This window comes from Bidens hawaiensis, unplaced genomic scaffold (assembly GCF_021521415.1).
Source record: "Bidens hawaiensis isolate Kalapana, Puna unplaced genomic scaffold, B.hawaiensis_p1.1 tig00007231_1, whole genome shotgun sequence".
NCBI lineage: Eukaryota > Viridiplantae > Streptophyta > Magnoliopsida > Asterales > Asteraceae > Bidens > Bidens hawaiensis.
The window spans coordinates 122,548-140,881 of NW_027491496.1; the positions used below are offsets into that span (position 1 = coordinate 122,548).

The window sequence follows — 18,334 nt, forward strand, 5'->3', positions numbered from 1 at the left end:
GCACGAGCTGGTTGATAGCCTTGCTATCTTACTCAATACTTCTTCTCAAGCCGACCACAAGGTTGGTTTTGAGGAAGGTGTGGAGTATACAAACGCTCAGCGGTCTATTGAGAAGCATCTGCTGCATAGGCTCAACGTTGCGAGGGAATATAATAACCGTATGAAGGAATACGAAGATTTTTCGTTTCCAATTCAAGCGAAGCTTTCCGAGTTTGCCGCAGTGGTGGACGGCGCTCAGCGTTTAAAGGAATATTTGTTGGAATCTTCTGAAGATGCGCCGTCGACTCCTCCAACTTCTCCAAAGCCAGACACTCCTCAACAGATCCAAGGCCCCGAAGACGCGGCTGCTCAAGACCCGTAGAATAGTTATAGTTGTATTTGTATTTCTTTTTTGTAATCCTCATTTGAATCAATATAAGAAGTTGTTATCCTTTTACACTTTTTTTTGTAAATAATATAAGTGTTAGATTTAAGATCTTCTTGTATGAGCCAATAAAGGATTTCAGTTTAGTGACTCGCGGGTTAATTCCGATACGCGGATCATTTCTGGCACGCTAGCCAGGAATTTCTTTGACACGCGGGTCACCTCTAGCACGCAGGTTAAGAATTTAATACAAACACATCATCATATGTTGCAACTTAATCTATAGCCTTGATAAAAATGGCACGTATGCCTAATTAGATTACATCATTTTTTGCTAACTATCAGGGCACGTAGGCCAAAAACAAAAAGTAGCGAAAGCACGATTTACATATAACACTTCTTTAACTGTGCAATATTCCAAGTTCTTGGAATTTCTGTCCCATCTAATTTTTCCAACTTGTAGGCGCCTTCGATAATACTTCTTTCACTTTGTAAGGCCCTTCCCAAGTTGGGGCTAACTTGCCTGATGGTTCTTGCCCCGATGCTTCGTTGTTGCGGAAGACAAAATCTACGGCATCAAAATTATACTTTTACCCTTGAGTCATAGTACTTCTGTAATTGACGTTTGTAACTGTGTTCTCTTATGAGTGCTAGTTCACGTATTTCCTCAAGAAGGTTAAGGTTCATCCGCAGTTCCTCTTCATTATTATCAGTGGAAAGTATTCTTGCGGATGGAACCCCTATCTCAGTCGGGATCATAGCCTCGGTTCCATATGTTAAACTGAACGGTGTCTCTGAATTGCTTGTCTTCTTTTGAGTACAAAAAGCCCAGAGCACATGGGGTAACTCATCTACCCATCCCATTCATTTGGTACCCAATCTTGCTTTAATTCCATCTTTAATGGTTCGATTGGCCCGCTCGACCTGACCATTGGCCTGCGGGTGGGCTGACGTGAAAACCTGAGTGATTTGAAGTTCTTTCAACCACGCTTGAAGCCCACCATCCGCAAACTGGGTTCCATTATCAATTCTTGTGGGAGGCCGAAACGACAAATAATGAATTTCCACAAGAATTTTTTGATGTTGGCTGCAGTGATGGAAGCAACTGGCTTAGCCTCCACTCATTTAGTGAAATAATCAATTGCCACAATAAAGAACTTGACGCATCCCGGGGCTTCTGGGAATGGACCCATGATATCAATAGCCCATTTCTGGAACGGCCACGCGGATGTTACTGGCACTAACTCAATTTTATGTCTTAGGGTATTGGGAGCATGGCGCTGGCATGAATCACACTTTCTGATTTCTTGCACTGCGTCCATATGCATTCCCGCCCAATAGTACCCCGCGTTCATGAGTTTGGCCACAACCATTCTTGAACCCGCGTTAAGACCACAAATGCCTTCATGGATTTCTCTTATCAAATAATTTGCATCCTCTGCGTCCACGTATCTCAAGATTGGACCATGGAAGGACCTGCGGTACAAAATGCCATCTTGTGTTTGATAATTCAAGGCTTTGTGTCTAATCTTCCGGGCCGATGCTTTCTCTTCCGGGAGTATCCCCGATGTTAAATATGCCAAAATTGGTGTCATCCAGGATTCAACACCTGTTTGTATGACCAACACCTAATGTTGCGGACAGAGGGACGATCGAGGACTTCAACGCGGATGTCTTTTGCAAAATGTTCAAAATTTGTTGAAGCTAATTTGCTAAGAGCATCTGCCGACTTGTTTTCACTTCGTTTGATGTGGATGACTTTGCAAGACAAAAACTGAAGAATCAGGTCCTTTGCTTGTGAAAGGTATGAAGCCATCACATCATTTTTTGCCTCGTATGTCCAGTTGATCTGTCCAGCGATCAGCATTGAGTCTCCCCGGGCTTCTAAATGCTTTGCCCCAAGTTTTTTGGCTATCCACAGGCTTGCCAAGAAAGCTTCATATTTTGCCTCATTGTTGGTACTTTTAAAGTCTAACTTTATAGCATACGTGAACTCATGGCCCTCCGGATTAACCAATATGAGGCCCACGCCTGACCCCTCACCACTTGAAGCTCCATCCGTGAACAGTGACCAAACCTGGTCTCGCTCAAGGAGTATTGGAGTTCTTTGTTCGATCAGACACCCCTCTTATTTGTTCCGCGGAACTTCTGTGACGAAGTCCGCTAGCACTTAACCTTTGATCGCGGGTCGAGGTTTGTACTCGATCGCATGCTCTCCCAGTTCTATGGCCCACATTGGTAACCTTCCGGAGAATTCTGGTTTACCTAGCACGTTTTTCAGTTTATATCCAGTCAACACGTTGATTGGGTGCCCTTGGAAGCATCTGCGGTGGCGCCTGGCTGCATAGACTAATGCCAATGCTAGTTTTTCAAGCATTGAATATCTAGTTTCCGGGTTTGTCAATGTTCTGCTGACATAGTAGATCGGTCTTTGAAGATTTTTTCTATCTGTCAGTAGTACGGCCCCAGTAGCGATTTCGGATGCTGATAAGTACAGGGTCAATGGCTCTCCCGCTTACGGTGTTGTTAGAGTAGGCAACTCCATTAGGCATTTCTTGACCTCCAGAAACGCTTGTTCTACTTCCATGGTCCATTTGAAATGTGTTTTCTTTAAACATTTCCTCAAGGTTGACACGAAGGGGAAAGACATAGCCGCGTGATTGGCTAAAAATCTATTCAAGGTCACCAGCCTCCCATTTAGTGTTTGTACCTCTTTGAGGGAAGAAAGTGAAGGCATGCGGGCGACTGCTTGGATCTTTTCCGGATTTGCCTTAATGCCCGCGCTCGTAACAATCACGCCCAAGAATTTTCCTTCCTCCATCTCGAATGAACACTTGCTGGGATTAAGTTTCATATTGATCTTCCTCAGATTGTCAAATGTTTCCTCTATATCTCGTAACATCTGATCCTGCTCTATTCTTTTTATAACCAAATCATCCATGTAAACTTCCAAATTTCGTCCAATTTGACCTTTGAAGGCTTCATCCATCAAACGCTGATACTTAGCACCCGCATTTTTTAGTCCAAATGGCATCATTTTGTAACAAAAAGTGCCCTGGTCAGTGCGGAATGCCGTTTTATCGTCGTCACCTGCAGCCATGCGGATCTGGTGATAGCCTTTATAGGCATCAAGGAAGCATTTGAACTTGAAAGGAGCTACCGCATCAACTTTCAGGTCAATTTCAGGCAATGGATAACAGTCCTTTGGGCATGCTTTGTTTAGATCCTTGTAATCGATACACATCCGCCATGTTTCGTTGCTCTTAGGAACAATGACTGGGTTTGCTACCCATGTTTGATATTGGATTTCGCCAATGATTCCAGCATTCAACAGATCTTGGACTTGTTCATTCATGGCCTTGGGTTGCTCAGGACCCATCTTTCGTTTTTCTGGACAATCGGCGTGAATGCCGAATTTACCCGCAGCTTGTGTTTAATGACCCTTCGCAGGACACCAGTCATGTCTTCGGGTTTCCAAGCGAAGATGTCTAAATTTCTTGTCAGTAATTGCTTTAAAAACGTCCTTACTATCTCAGAGATAGCAGGTCCAATCGTAACCGTCTGATCTGGGAATTTATTGTTCAACACCCACTTCTCTAGTTCGGTTTTTTCGGTTTTCTTTAGTACTTTACTTTGTTTTGAGCTTTTTGTTGTGAAGCAGTGTCTGTTTATTTGGATGATTTCTACTCCAGTGCGGGTTAGGACTCCTACCACACCATGAGCCGTGGAAGGATGAGCATTGAAATCACCAATTGCTTCACGCCCCAAGATAACATCATGTTTTGAGTTGGCCGGTAACACCAGGAATTCAATATCCTCGGTGCGTGAGTGTATTCCATAACTGAGTGTGGCAGGAAAAGAAATCACCCCACGCGGGTCCATCACCTCATACCAAAAGCTAGACACAGGCGCATGAATTGGCTTCAGCCTCGCCTTGTCTTCCTCGTCCAGTTATTCGAAACACTGTTCATACATAATATCTGACGTGCTTCCAGTATCAAAGAAAACATACTGCGAACGGTAATGGCCTATCAGAGCCTTGGTTTTAAAAAACGAGAGGCGAACAAAATCGATGAGGTCTAAAACTGAAGCGCGAAGTGTAAAGCGCAAAAAGCATACGCTTTACATATATGAGGCATAAGGTTTTTATATAATTTTTTTAAATATATATCTTATGTTTTTATCTTCACAACTCCAAATGTAGCAATAAATAGGCGTTATATATGATTCAATATATAAATTAACTACATGTACAACCTAAAAAACATGTTGTACAACATTTCGATGCATAAAACGATCTCTGTACGAAAGGCGCTCGCTTCGGGTTCATCTCAGGCCGTTTTTTGCTTAAAAATAGCGCCTCACTCTCGCCTTTTGAAAATTGCTCGCTTTGAGTAGTCAAAAGTGATGAAGGTCTCGCCTTAGGTCGCCTCTCGCATCGGCTCGCCTCAGGCACGCTTTTTTAAAACAAGATCAGAGCAGTGATTATCAACGGATTCTTGTTGCATGGACCTCCTTTAACCCATGGGAAAATTATGGGTTCATTCTTCCATTCTTCCTCATCTGTCTCTTGCCTTTTGTTGCCACTTATTCGTCCTCCTTGAATCATATGAACATTCAAATCCCTGACCTGCTTTTTAGGCGGGCCTTGACTGTCTTGTGCGGAAGATTTGCTAGTTCCTTGTCTTATGTTCTTCACCAAGTGTTATAACTTTCCGGACTTGCCTGGTGCTTCAATATCATTTTTCAAAGTTACACGCTCATCTGTGTTATGACCAATATCGTCATGGAATGTACAATGCTTTTTGGGATTGAGGAATGTTCTCTTCATGATCGGTTGAGGCTTTCTGAACTTCACATTTTCAATGGTCAAAATTTTTGAGGGAGTCTTTGTCAGCGGAGTCTAGTTGCTGGAACTCTGCATTGAAGCACTCGCCTTATTTTTGTTACCACTAAGTGATCTTGCATCGAATTGTTTCGGTGTGTCCGCAGAAGGTTGGAGTCTTGACCAGATTGATACTTTGGCTTGTTTGTTCATCCGCGGATTCTGAAATTCCACCTTTGGCATCTGTTTAAGACTTTCCGATCCTAAGGTTTTTTCAGTTATTGCAAACAATTTTGTGGCAGCCATTATCTCGTCCCATGCTTTAGGCATTCCATCTTAGCATGTCAAGCAACGGATCAAAGCTTTACTCCACACGTTCTTGCGGAAGGCTCCTCTCAACATGTCTTTACTAATTCCTCCGATGTTCAGACTTTCATCATTAAACCGGGAAATGAAGTCTTCAATAGACTCATTATTGTAACATCCCGTTTTTTGAGTTCGGTTAATAAAATGAAAATACAAATTATTATGAGTCGGGCTAGTGTTGGGTTAAATGGATATGAGTTATGGACTTGGGTTATGAAGGAAAGAGGAAAAGACTATGGGCTTAAGCCCATGATCCATAATTATATAAACCTCAATTACCCATTTATCATTCATTTACACATATTTCAAACACCACCAAAACACACACTTAAGCTCTCTCTCTAATTTCTCTAGCCGAACCAAGATAGAAAACCGATCCCGATCAAAGGTAATGATAGTATGATGTTGTATGAACTCAAATCCGTTAGATTTGGTCACGAAACGACGAACCGACACCTTTAAACCGTTAAAGTCACGAGATCCGGGTGGAATCGGGTATGAACCGAGCATAAGATGAGCCTAGGGGTCACCCTAGCTCAGATATGGATCGAACGAGACGAAAAACGGTGAAAATGGTGCAAAAATACGTTTTTCCGGCGAACCCGCGGTTTTCCGGCGACGCCACCGCCGGAAAGGCGGCAGGTACAAGGAAGGGAATGTCAGAGAACGTTTCTGACATTCTTTGACCTAACCCTAATTCGTTAACAGAGAGTTAACGAACTATAGACAATTCGTCAAAGTGATTCGTTAACAGAAGCCTAACGAACTAGCCTTAGTTCGAACTCAAATTCGTTAAGGAAAAGATAACGAATTAACCCCGATTCGTTATGACCATTTGTTACTAGGGAGATAACGAACTAGAAGGTTTAATTCGTTACAGAGGGGTCATCCGCTATGAAGTTCAATTCATCAAAGAACCAGTTCGTTATAGGGTCCAATTCGTTACAAGGACCGGTTCGTTATAATAGCCAATTCGTTATGAAGTAACAAATGGGTCATTCTTTATGAACCCAGTTCGTTAAGAACCCAGTGACGAACTAGAAGTTTAATGAAATGACAGAACAATCCCTGGACTTAGAGAAGGACTGATTTAATTACAAAATAGCCCTTGGACTTTATTAATTTATGGAAGATACCTTAAAGGATTAAGAGGTTAACAATAAAATATAATCATGAAATCCTAATGGAAAATGTGTTAAGACAGTTAATGAAAATAAAAATTTTCTAAGCTGACCTGCCAGCTTAACCCCAACCAGGGGCTCTGCCCCTTGGACCCCGCTAAGGGCTGCCGCCCCTAGAACCCTGCTGCCAGGGGCGCTGCCCCCCGAACCCCCGTTCGTTGAGGGTTATAATTAGACTAGAAACGCGATATGGGTAGTGAAAGTTAATTGATACGTGTAATTGTTATACAGCTAGTCGTGCACTTCTCAAGAAAGGAATAACCATAAATGGTGAACGTAATCGCGTTCAGGTGAGTTTCTAGCCCCATTCCTTGTTATGTTCTCGGGGTTGTGTGCATACTCGATGTGATTAGTTAATACACTTACCTTAAGTGGTAAGTGTATGTCTTATATGATTTATGTATGAATGAATGCTTGACGATGCATGAACGATCTTCGGATATTGCATGTACCATCAAGGGATAGTTTAAAGATATGATTGACATATATATGATGTATAAATGATGTATGAACGTATGGAATTTATAGTTATGAATGTATAGAAATGTATGGAGGGTATAGTTAGAAAAGGGAACCGACCCTAATAATGTCGGCGAATGTAGGGAACCGACCCTAATAAAGTCGGCGAATGTAAGGAACCGACCCTAATAATGTCGGCGAATGAAGGGGACCGACCCTAAAAATATCGGCGAATGTAGGGAACTGACCCTAATAATATCGGCGAGGTTTATAGGGCGGAATGCTCTTTCAAACGTATATGTATAAATGGAAGTATGCATGTAAGTATGAAAGAAAGAATGAAAGTGCGTGTGTACGTAAGTATGTAAGTAAATATGAAGGTATGTACCTTCGGGTGCATATGTAAGTTGGTGAATGTATTGTATGTCGTATGATTAACTAGAACTCACTCAGCGTAGCTGACTTTTAGTATGCACGCAGGTTAAAAGTTTGAGACATCTAGTTTGAGTAGGACATATGGCAAGATTGAAGAGGCTGGCATCTGAAGATTTGTCATGATGTTTTGATATTATCGTTTATGTTATGTTTTAAAAGACAAGTTACGAATGTTTGTAATGAATGGTTGACTAATATTATTATTCCGCGAAAGTTTTAATTCACTATGATATTTAGAAATGTGTTTATGAGTAAATCCAACGTCCAGTGTAGGGCACCGGTAATTTTGTTGACTGAAGTGTTGGGAGAATTTAGCCACTAGATTGTCCCAACTGTTAATTTGCCCGTCCGGTAATTTTTCAAAACCATTCCCGCGCCAAGTTAATGTTAATGCGAACATATGGCACCAATATGGGAGGGTCCAACCGCTGACTCCTCCCACTGCCACAAAATTCAATAAGTGATTGCTTGGATCAGAAATTCCGTTGTACTTCCCTAAGGTAGTAGGAATCTTCACGTTAACTGGGAATGGAGCAGTGGCAATGCTCGGAATGAACTTTGATTTTCAGAAAATGCCACGGGCCGATATGGTTTTGTGAAGTCTTCTTCCGCATCATTGTAGTACTTCGTATGGTGAACTATCGCGCGCGGGCGACTAGTTCCCTCTCTAAGACGGTCCTGACTATCACCACTGAAGTAGCTGGCGTCGCCCCGAGGGTATGTCGGAGCATAACTTTCATCGTACTCAATTCTGCGGGAAGATTCCCGCACCATTGGACGTCCTCTGTCACGATCTCACCGTCTAGCCAGTTCCTCCGAAAACCTCTTAGAGAATCTCTCTGTCTGGAGGCTGTCACGCATCTGGCTCCTCCGAACTGTTGGAGGAGGAGATGGTGATCTCCTGGGAATCTCATCATAGACCAAGGTGCGAGCGCGGATTCGCTCTTCACGAATCATGTGCTCGTATTCAGCGAGGGCATTCTCTTGCTAAATGTGTAACCAGTCTTCAGGAGATTGTATTCCTTCAAATACGGGGTTACGACGGTGAGATCTCGTCGGAGCAGAATTATCAAATCCGTCTTCCAGACCCAATTCCGTACGAGCCCGGTGAGTTTCCACCATAACATGTCCCAAGTCACCCGGAGTTGGACCTCCAGGTGCTTCGACATTGATAGTACGCCTAACTGTAACCGGAGTTTCTGTCGGCCCTTGAAGAGATTGACTCATAGCGTTCGGAACAACAAACAATTTCACAATTCTAGCACAAACACGAATGGCGCCAATGAAGAAACACGGATCTAATCCTTTCGGAGTTAGATCAATGAGTCCACAGGATACGGGTCAAATGATTACCAAACTAACGTTCCAAGCTCAATCTCCCAAGTCCAATGACGAAAACCTGCAAACCAACCACCGAGAGCTCGTTACGGGAAGGACAAGAGGGGGGGTCTTCCCGTAACCACCCTCCGGCGTGAGAATATGTACTATTCCGATTGAGAGAAAAGTACAAAGAATTGAGAGTAGAAGTGAAGTGTGAATGAATACCTCATGGAGATGGTGAAGATATTTCTAGCCGAAGGGTTCGGGGAATATTATTGGTCCAACTGTCTCTTTCTAGAATATGTTTTCGTAACAACCTGGACACGTGTCCGCATATGACCGAACGAGCTTATATGCCATGTGCACGGTTATAACAACGCCACATGTCTAATTCTCATTGGTTGGTACGTCACGTGCTTTCCAAGGAAAGATCTTGGTAAATCTTCAAGAATGAAGTTAGTTAATTACAGCTTTTCCTCTGACATCACCTTCTGGTCATCCTTGCGGGTGGAAATAGTACTATGCGGATAACTTCTGAGGGCGCCTGGGTCCTCCCGCATATAGTCTCTGGATCTTGTTATTATTCTTCCTCTGTCTTGAGTTATGCGAGTGATTAATATGTTCCGCGGGTGACTTGTGAGGGAGTCCTCTTCCACCCGCGGATGATTTTTAGGGGTATTTAGATCATTTTAGTATCCTACCTTTATACTCACCAAGTATGATTCACGGCATATTTTGGGCCTTTTGGTCGGTGTACTAATCATCCTAACTAGTTACAAAAATGCTCCTTTAAGTGGACTTTAAGGCCTTTGACACTAAGTTCCTAGCCTCTAGGTTATGTTTTGGTTGGAAATTTTTTTGTGGTTAAGATACGTTATAAGTTCTATAATAAACCCAATTTATGATTCACTAAACCTACAAACATCAATCATCATGCAAAGACACTAATTTAAGCATGCTAAGAATAAGAGTTAATTTTTTCTTCATTGTAGCTCAATATTGCAGCAAAATGATGATTATAACATGATCTATATTCTGGTAATCCTTGTTTTGTTAACATGGATGCTGAAAAATTAGATTTCAACAACTGTGTTGGAAAGTAACTAACACTTGCTGGAAAATTAACTAATTCAAGAGTATAATTATAATATTTGGGTACACAGCAATCATATTTTAAAAGCACCACAAACACGTTAGAATAATGAGTAAAATTGAATAAATAAAAATATAATCATCCGCAGCTTAAGTGGTTGAAGTGACATACTCAAAGACTTCATTAAAATTGGGGATGTCTTGGGTTCGAGTGTTACTTGTGACAAAGTACGAGTTACAGGTTAGGCCAGATTTTCTCTTCCGGTTCAAGACTGATGGGGACAAACTATTGTACGAGCTTCCATTAGGGCGAAGTGCCAACCAAGAGCTACAAGGTTCCGTATTTGAGGAATGAAGATAATCGGGTGGTTCAATAACCCTCCGTGATCCAATTTCTGTTAAAAAAAATCAAATGATGTTGTAGCTTTGGGATTGCATGTCAACATGTAGAATGGTATGAGTCGACCACTAAAAAAAGTACATATAATGTGTAATATACGACGGGGTATGAGTTTTCAAAGAATCCCAGTTTGGATTATATGCCTTGTGAGGTTTCCAAACTGGGATTCTTTGAAAACTCGTACCCCGTCATGTATTACACATTTCCTCCTCGCAATCGAGTGCAAGGATGTTGGATTCTTTTGTGGTAAGGAGTAAGGACGTAATTTTGTTGCGGTTGGTAGGTTTCCAAATATGTCACATAGCATGTTCCGGGTCCACTCACTCATCATTTCTTTGTACCCGTGTGTTATGGCGTCGCTACAAACAAAATGCAATATAATAACATACAAAAAGTGTCACTATATCCCTATAGTAATTTGCGGCACACACAAAAGATTGTTATCAGAAGGGGTGGCGCTAAAGCCTTTTTGTGGCACCTTTTAGATATGTTTCACAAACCTTTTTGGCTTTAAGTGGCACTTTTTTTTCCACTAAAAAAAGGACTTTTGTAACACAAATGTTATCAAGAAAATATAGCATACACAAGGTGCTAAACTACTAACAAATACCCAAATTTTAGTGTTGTGTGCCAAGAAAAGATAACTTATACAAAGTGCCATTAAAACCTATATATTTTAGCATCACAAATTCTAAATATCACTAGTGTGTGCCAAGCAAATGTGGCATACATAAAGTGCCATCAAAACTTAAGTTTTAATAGCATAAATGCTAAATGCCACTAAAAGTGTGTGCCAAACAAATGTCGCATACGCCAGGTGCCATAAAACCAAAAATAGTGACACAAAAGCTAAATGCCAAAAAATATGTGTGCCGTAATAGATGACATTTTTTGTAGTAAGACCTAAGTTAAAAAACAAACAACATTTTTATTATAGACTGCAAACATTTGGTTCATCTCTTCTTCTACAGATATAGTTCTAGTCCGCAAACTTTAGATATTTTATTTCTTAAAAAACAATTTATAATGTTTACAAGGTCTTCTCTACTCACTATATATACACAAATCTACCATGGATTATTGACACCGATCAACTCAACTTGCAAGCCATACCCTCTTTTAAGAACATGAGAAAGTATTACCATCTTCTTATGCTTTGGAGATCCAAAAGTCTCACAATCTCTTAAATAAAAAATGGCTTCATCAAAGTGGTTCCATTAGAACACAACACCTTCTAACCAAGCCACACCATCCAACTATATCTCAAAACATATACGGTGGTACTACGGTTAGTTCTCCAACTCATTATCGCGCTAACCATCGCCATGCTCAACTCTCCACCTTAAACAAGTTAAACCTCTCGGACAGCAAAGGGGGCGACCCAATCGATTACCGAGTGTCCATAAAGGATAAACAAGTCATTCGAGCCGCTCATGCACCGAAGATCGAATATTGGCTCCCCCAAACCAACCTAAACCTACTCCTACCCCCACTTGATGCGGGTGTTTTCTTTTGCTACCAAAACAAGAAAGACACTTCTATGTCACCCGAAATTGTTGTTAAGACCATCAAGAGCTCTTTGGCTGAGATATTATCGACGTTTTACCCGCTTTCCGGAGAGATAGTACCTAACAGTCAAGGGGAGCCAGAAGTGTTGTGCAACAATAACGGGGTGGAATTTGTACATGCTCATGCTGACGTGGAGTTGAAAACACTAGATTTGCATCATCCTGATGAAACCGTGAAGGGAAAGTTGGTCCCTAACATAAATCGTGGTGTGCTTTCTGTTCAGGTAAAACTCTCCAACTATTTTTAATTAATAATAAATGAGTTCATTTTTAACGACTTGATCTTGGCTTATTTAGAAAAGTTTGTGTCCTTATATATTATATATGTATTATAAATGGCTTTGGTTATTCACAAATCTTTTGAACTATTTAGACATCAATCATACAATCGTATGAGGCTTATATGATTCGTGTGGTGGGTCTATGACAACAAGAAAAGTGATCGATAATAGCAACACATTAGGGTGTACAAACATAACATCTCACAATAAATATCAGAACCAGTGTTGACTTTTGACAATATGAACACTATAAAAAATTTTAAATATGTATTGCATTTTTAAGAATATGTAAAATAAAATAATTATTTAAAACCTACCTGATCAGAATACCACCAAACCAAGGCTTATAAAATTCTTAAATATCTAGTTATCGACACGTAAAGTCTGTAGTACCACTATAAATATATATTTCACTTGGACAGATTAACTTCTAACATACTAGATTATAACCGATATTAATTCAACTATTAATGTACCGTTGTACACACAAGAATGTATCATATTAATGAAGATTGACTATTACAAAATGTCAATACGTCAAGGGGTCAGGGGTGGATTCTAAACATATAAATTAATATATTTACAAAAATGTTATTTATAGTCTCTCTTGTTAACAAGTGTTTGTATTTGATCTTAACATATACATAAAACATAATTTACATGTTTGTAATTGTCAATCTTCATTAATATGATATATATTTTTTGTGTGTGCATTACTAGTTGAAATAATAGAATTAATATCGATATAGTGGAGAAAATTATAAAATGAACATACGGTCTCAATCGATTTCAAACCGGTTTCTACATAATCGGTTTTAAACCAGTTTGATTTTGGTTCGATTTTTATGTTGGTTCGGTACATTAAACAGTTTATTTGACCACCTCTATGTTAGACTAGTTATTCTATCCAAGTGAATTATATACTTATAATAGTAGTTAACAAGCTAGTGATTAAAAGGTTCCTATCCTAACGATAAAGTGTATACACTGGTGCTTAAAACATGTCAAGCTTTTAAAACTTTTAAAACTAGATTTTTTTAAACCGTCGATGAATAAAGCCTGGTTACACGGTTATACGGGGTAAGCAATGACAAAAAGCGAGCTCATATGCTTGTAATCGTGGACAGTGCTAGGTTAGCTTGAGCCCACCATATCCTGTTCTTGGAACCAAATGATCATCACGATAAAACCCGATTGAGATCAAATTAGAACTTGAGACCTTGCGTCCTCCGTTCTAAATCTCCACTTTCTAAACATAAACATGATTCGATCATGTTTATATTTTATATAAAGCTATTTTGATAATATTTTTTATGAATGACCATTTGAATCACTGACGGGTCATTAGCTCACCTGATTATCTCTATTCATTGAATGCCAAGGACGACCCTTGGGTGGAAACCCACCATAATAGTAAAAACCCTCTTGCCCAACCCAAAACCCATATTTGTCATATGTGATACTTGAAGCCAAGACTTATCTTTTTAAATAAAGTCTTTGGATACTTCACCTCAACCATTTGAATCGGAGATCACTTAACATTTCGATAATAATTACAAGTGGCGAAACTTGGACATACACGTTGAGGGGGCAGGACTCAATATGTATAAAATAAATTCATAGACCAGAGGGGGACAGACTCAAAATTTCGGTCGGAAACGGGTGAATTTATACCATGTATAAAAAATTTTCGGTTGAAAAGGGATAAACTTACACCGCCGAGCGAAAAAAAGGAGGCATGGCTCAAAATTTCGATCGGAAACGGGTAAATTCACACTATGTATAAAATTTTATGGCAAAAAGTGGATAAATTTACACTACCGAGCAAAAAACCGAGAGGGCCGGGCTCAAAATTTCGGTCGAAAACGGGTAAATTTACACTATGTATAAAAAATTTTAGCTAAAAAAAAGATAACTTTACCTATCGAGCGAAAAAAACGAAGGGGGCTAGAGCCACCCCTGACCCACTAAAGTTGCGCCCCTGTTAATTACTAGAGAGGCTAAGAAGCTATTCTTTTTATCAAAAATAGTTTTGTTAAGAATACAAATATTTTGTAGTGGATAGATAGTAATATGATTACTTTTGAGTTAATACTTTAACCGGTAAAACAAATATTGGGTTGTTTAAATAAGACTATACAATTATATGATTTGTGGAGTTTTTTCCGAAAGGATTTTGGTGTAGAAACTATCGAAAAAAAATCAAGAAATTTGATAAACGTTGGCCCACGTTTAAAGTTGCTTATATCCATTTTCCAATATATTAATATCTATCCTATGTGACTATTCTTCATGATTTGTTGATTCTAGTACGATGTGATTTTAAAATGGAACAGGTGACCGAACTCAATTGTGGGGCAATAACTGTATCATGTGCTTTCGATCATCGTATAGCAGACGGGGCATCGGTAAACATGTTTTTAGTTGCATGGGCAGAGTATGCCCGGTTTAAAAAAATCTCTCACATCCCATCTTTTCGCCCGTCAATCCTATACCCACGACGCCCACCAAAATATGACACAATGTTTGACAACTTGTACCTTCCCATATCATCTCTTCCTCCACCTCCTCCCTTTGTGGAAAAACTTCATAGTCGCATCTACTATATTTGCCCAGAATCAATTGCTTATATTCAGTCTGAAGCAAGCTCAAAAGAAGCTAGAAGGAGCAAATTCCAGTCGTTTACCGCATTTGTGTGGAAGTTAATAGCTCAAGAAGGCGATAGCGAACCAAACACACCAACTAGAATGGGAGTTGTGGTTAATGGACGAAAATACTTAAGTGGAAATAATGAGAACGAAACATACATGTTAGAAAACCACTTTGGAAATATTTTATCAGTTCCGTATGGAGTGTTGAGTAATCGTCGTCTTCAGGAAATGCAACTTAATGAAGTCGCAAACAAGGTTAACGACATTGTGACCGAGGTAACACAAGAAGAACATTTTAGGGGATTGATTGGTTGGGTGGAGTTTCATCGACCTAAGCAAGCTGTTGCGCGGATATATTTTAAGCTACAAGAGAGCGATGGTGAGGCCGTGGTTGTGTCATCTGGACAAGCTTTACCGATTAGTGATACCAATTTCGGATGGGGTCAGCCAGATTTTGGGTCACTTCATTTCCCTTGGGGTGGTCAAACAGGATATATAACTACAATGCCGAGTGCCAAAAAGATGGAGATTGGATTGTTTATGCGCATCTCAAACAGAAGCATCTGGATTTGATTGAGAGAAAGGCACACCATGTCTTCAATCCCATAACACATTCTTCTTTAAGGTTTCATTGATATATGGTCTGTTTACTTTGTTTGAAGAGTTCTAATGTAATATAAAGTAGGTTTCAAGACCTTTGATTAAACGTAGTATTCCGTTTAATGTTATTTTTGTTGGGTTTCAACGGTATCATTTAAATTTTTTTATAAAAGAAACCCGGTTAGATAAATAATAGTCGATTAATTCGTGACTTAATTAATATAAACCCATCGGGATAGTAAACGAGTAATCAATAGTAAATGGGACCTAACAGGATCCGATTACAAAACTATTGAAATCATGATTGACCCTTAATGTTGCCAAATATACCTTTTCCTTTTTAAATTGACGTTTATTTAGGAGTTAATATGTTAGATGTTTCTTACTTAAATTTCCTGTAAACATCATTGTATGTTAATGAGAAACCCTAAGAGAAAATGAATCACTTGAACAGAATGGTACTTGGACGTTGACAGAAATACTAGAAGGAAACACGCCGTAGACTCCAAATGGGTATACAAAGTTAAATACAAACTGAATGGTGAAGTTGAAAAATATAAGGTCAAGATAGTTGCAAAGGGATTTAGCCAGATTGAGGGAATTGATTATCACGAGACGTTCGCTCATGTTGCAAAGTTAGTAACTGTTCGTACCTTACTTGTAACTGTTGCCAAGAAAGAATGGATCGTACACCAACTTGATGTTAGCAATGCCTTCTAGCATGGCGACTTAGAAGAGGATGTGTATATGAAGTTTCCTCAGGGCTTCTCTAAAGAACGTGAAACAAGAGTTTGTAAGCTATAAAAACCCTTGTATTTCCTGAAACAGGCTTCTCGAAACTGGTATCACAAGTTCACAATTGCCTTTATTGGTATTAGTTTCAAACAAGCAAAGTCAGACCACTCATTGTTAATTTACAAAGAAGGAAAGGCATATGTCACTACCCTCATATATGTAGACGATGTCATTATAGCTGGAAATAAACTTGTATAGATTGAAGAAACAAAGAGGTATGTTGACACAATGTTTAGCATTAAAGATCTCGGCACCCTAAAGTATTTTTTTAGGAATTGAAGTTGCACGTATAAACGAGGGCATCGTTTTGAGTCAAAGAAAGTGCACTATTGACATTTTGAAGGACTGTGGTATGCAAGACTCTAAAACGAGCTCATTCCCTATCAATCAATGCTTAAAGTTAGACAAAGATGAGGGGAAATCGAATCGATTTTAGTCAGTATAGACGTCTTGTTGGACGACTACTTTATCTTAACTTCAAGCTACTCGACCTAATATAGATTATTCGGTGGACCATCTGAGTCAGTTTGTTTCTGACCCACGAGAGTCTCCTATGGATGCAACCACACGTGTTTGATGTATCTCAAAGGTACTCTGGGACAAAGAATTCTATAGCCTAAAAACGGTTGTACTAAACTGGTTGCATATTTTACTCTGACTGGTTAGGTTGTCAAATTACTAGACGGTCACAGACTTGTTACTTATTGCTTTTTAGGGGAGCTCTAGTGTTATGGAAATCCAAAAAGAAATTAGTAGTGTCACGGTCATCGACTGAAGCTGAATACCAAGCTATGGCATCAACAGTCAATGAACTCTAGTGGATACGTGGGTGTTGAAAGTGTCACACCCCAAACTAATGGCGGAACATGCCTAGACGTGGAATTATTTGTATCATAGTTCACAGACACTGATATAAAACGTCAATATCTAAATCTATTCATTCATAATTATACTACACAAAGTGTTCAAATTAAAAAGAAAAATACAACAATTGTTCGATCTTTGTTAATTATCCTAAAGTCCAATCTAAGTCCTCCTTTTCAAACCATCTAAAATAACAACATGCAATATGCGTAAAAATAATTTGTCAGCAACACATGTTGAGCGAGTAATTCATAGTCTGGTGAATAATAATAATAATAATATTGAGAAATAAAACAATTCCTTGTGTTAGTGAATATCATCATTTAACAGTATAAATAGACTTGTCTTTTCAACATGCCACTAGATTCGGACATGTTTACTTTTATAAGTTCGCAACCAATACGTGTGTCTTTTTGAACATGCAACTAGATTCGGACATGTCTACTAGGACGACGTATGATCATACTATGAGGATGAGGATGAGATACCAACCAACCATAAATGCAGCAAACACATAAGTCATATAGCAATCAAGAATTAATCAAGCAACATCACAACAACACAATTAATGGAATTACGTTTTGAGTATAACTGTATAATAGTAAATAGCTTAGTATGCATAGTGCCCCCAAAACAAAAATAGAAAAAGGGGATGTGATTACTCACCTTAAAATAAAAAAAAGGCGGTGACGAGAAGGAGGGGAAAGAGGGGACAAAATGTGTTAGCACGAACAAAATGAGGGTTGGAAGAGCTTTCATGATTCGCTTGTCGATGCGGGATAACATACCGGGTCTGAGTTACCAGTGCGACGGTGACGGTTGATAAGTTGAGAAGACATGGTGCGAGGACGAAATGTGTAAATTCCATGAGCTTTGGTTAATTGTTGTAAATATATGAGTTTTTGTGTTAAAGAAAAAAAATTAACACTTGAATTAAATTTAAGTAACTCTTAAATGATTTGAGGTTGGGGATTTTAATCCTTCACGATATGAACTTTAAAATCAAATAAAATTGAATAATATTGTACAAAAATGATTTAGGAGTTCACGAATCAACATGGTTTCTTTTAACAAAAATGAGAAAATAACATTGATATCCATAAATGAAATTAATATTAAAAAGAAACTTAGTT

The 18,334-nt window shown here is 39.3% G+C and overlaps 1 protein-coding gene and 1 pseudogene across 2 annotated transcripts; one reads left to right on the forward strand and one right to left on the reverse strand.

Moving 5' to 3' along the window:
• Positions 1–1,955: 1,955 nt before the first annotated feature.
• Positions 1,956–2,741, reverse strand: LOC143634727 (uncharacterized). The gene is made up of 2 exons (XM_077102740.1): positions 2,540–2,741; positions 1,956–2,446 (listed from the first exon to the last, which is right to left on the reverse strand). Exons 1-2 carry the CDS (start codon positions 2,739–2,741, stop codon positions 1,956–1,958), a joined length of 693 nt encoding a protein of 230 aa, XP_076958855.1.
• A 7,497-nt stretch (positions 2,742–10,238) lies between these two features.
• On the forward strand, positions 10,239–15,673 carry LOC143634728 (coniferyl alcohol acyltransferase pseudogene; annotated as a pseudogene). The gene is made up of 3 exons (XR_013153913.1): positions 10,239–10,377; positions 11,567–12,234; positions 14,628–15,673. The product of XR_013153913.1 is annotated as a coniferyl alcohol acyltransferase pseudogene (transcript).
• Positions 15,674–18,334: the final 2,661 nt, after the last annotated feature.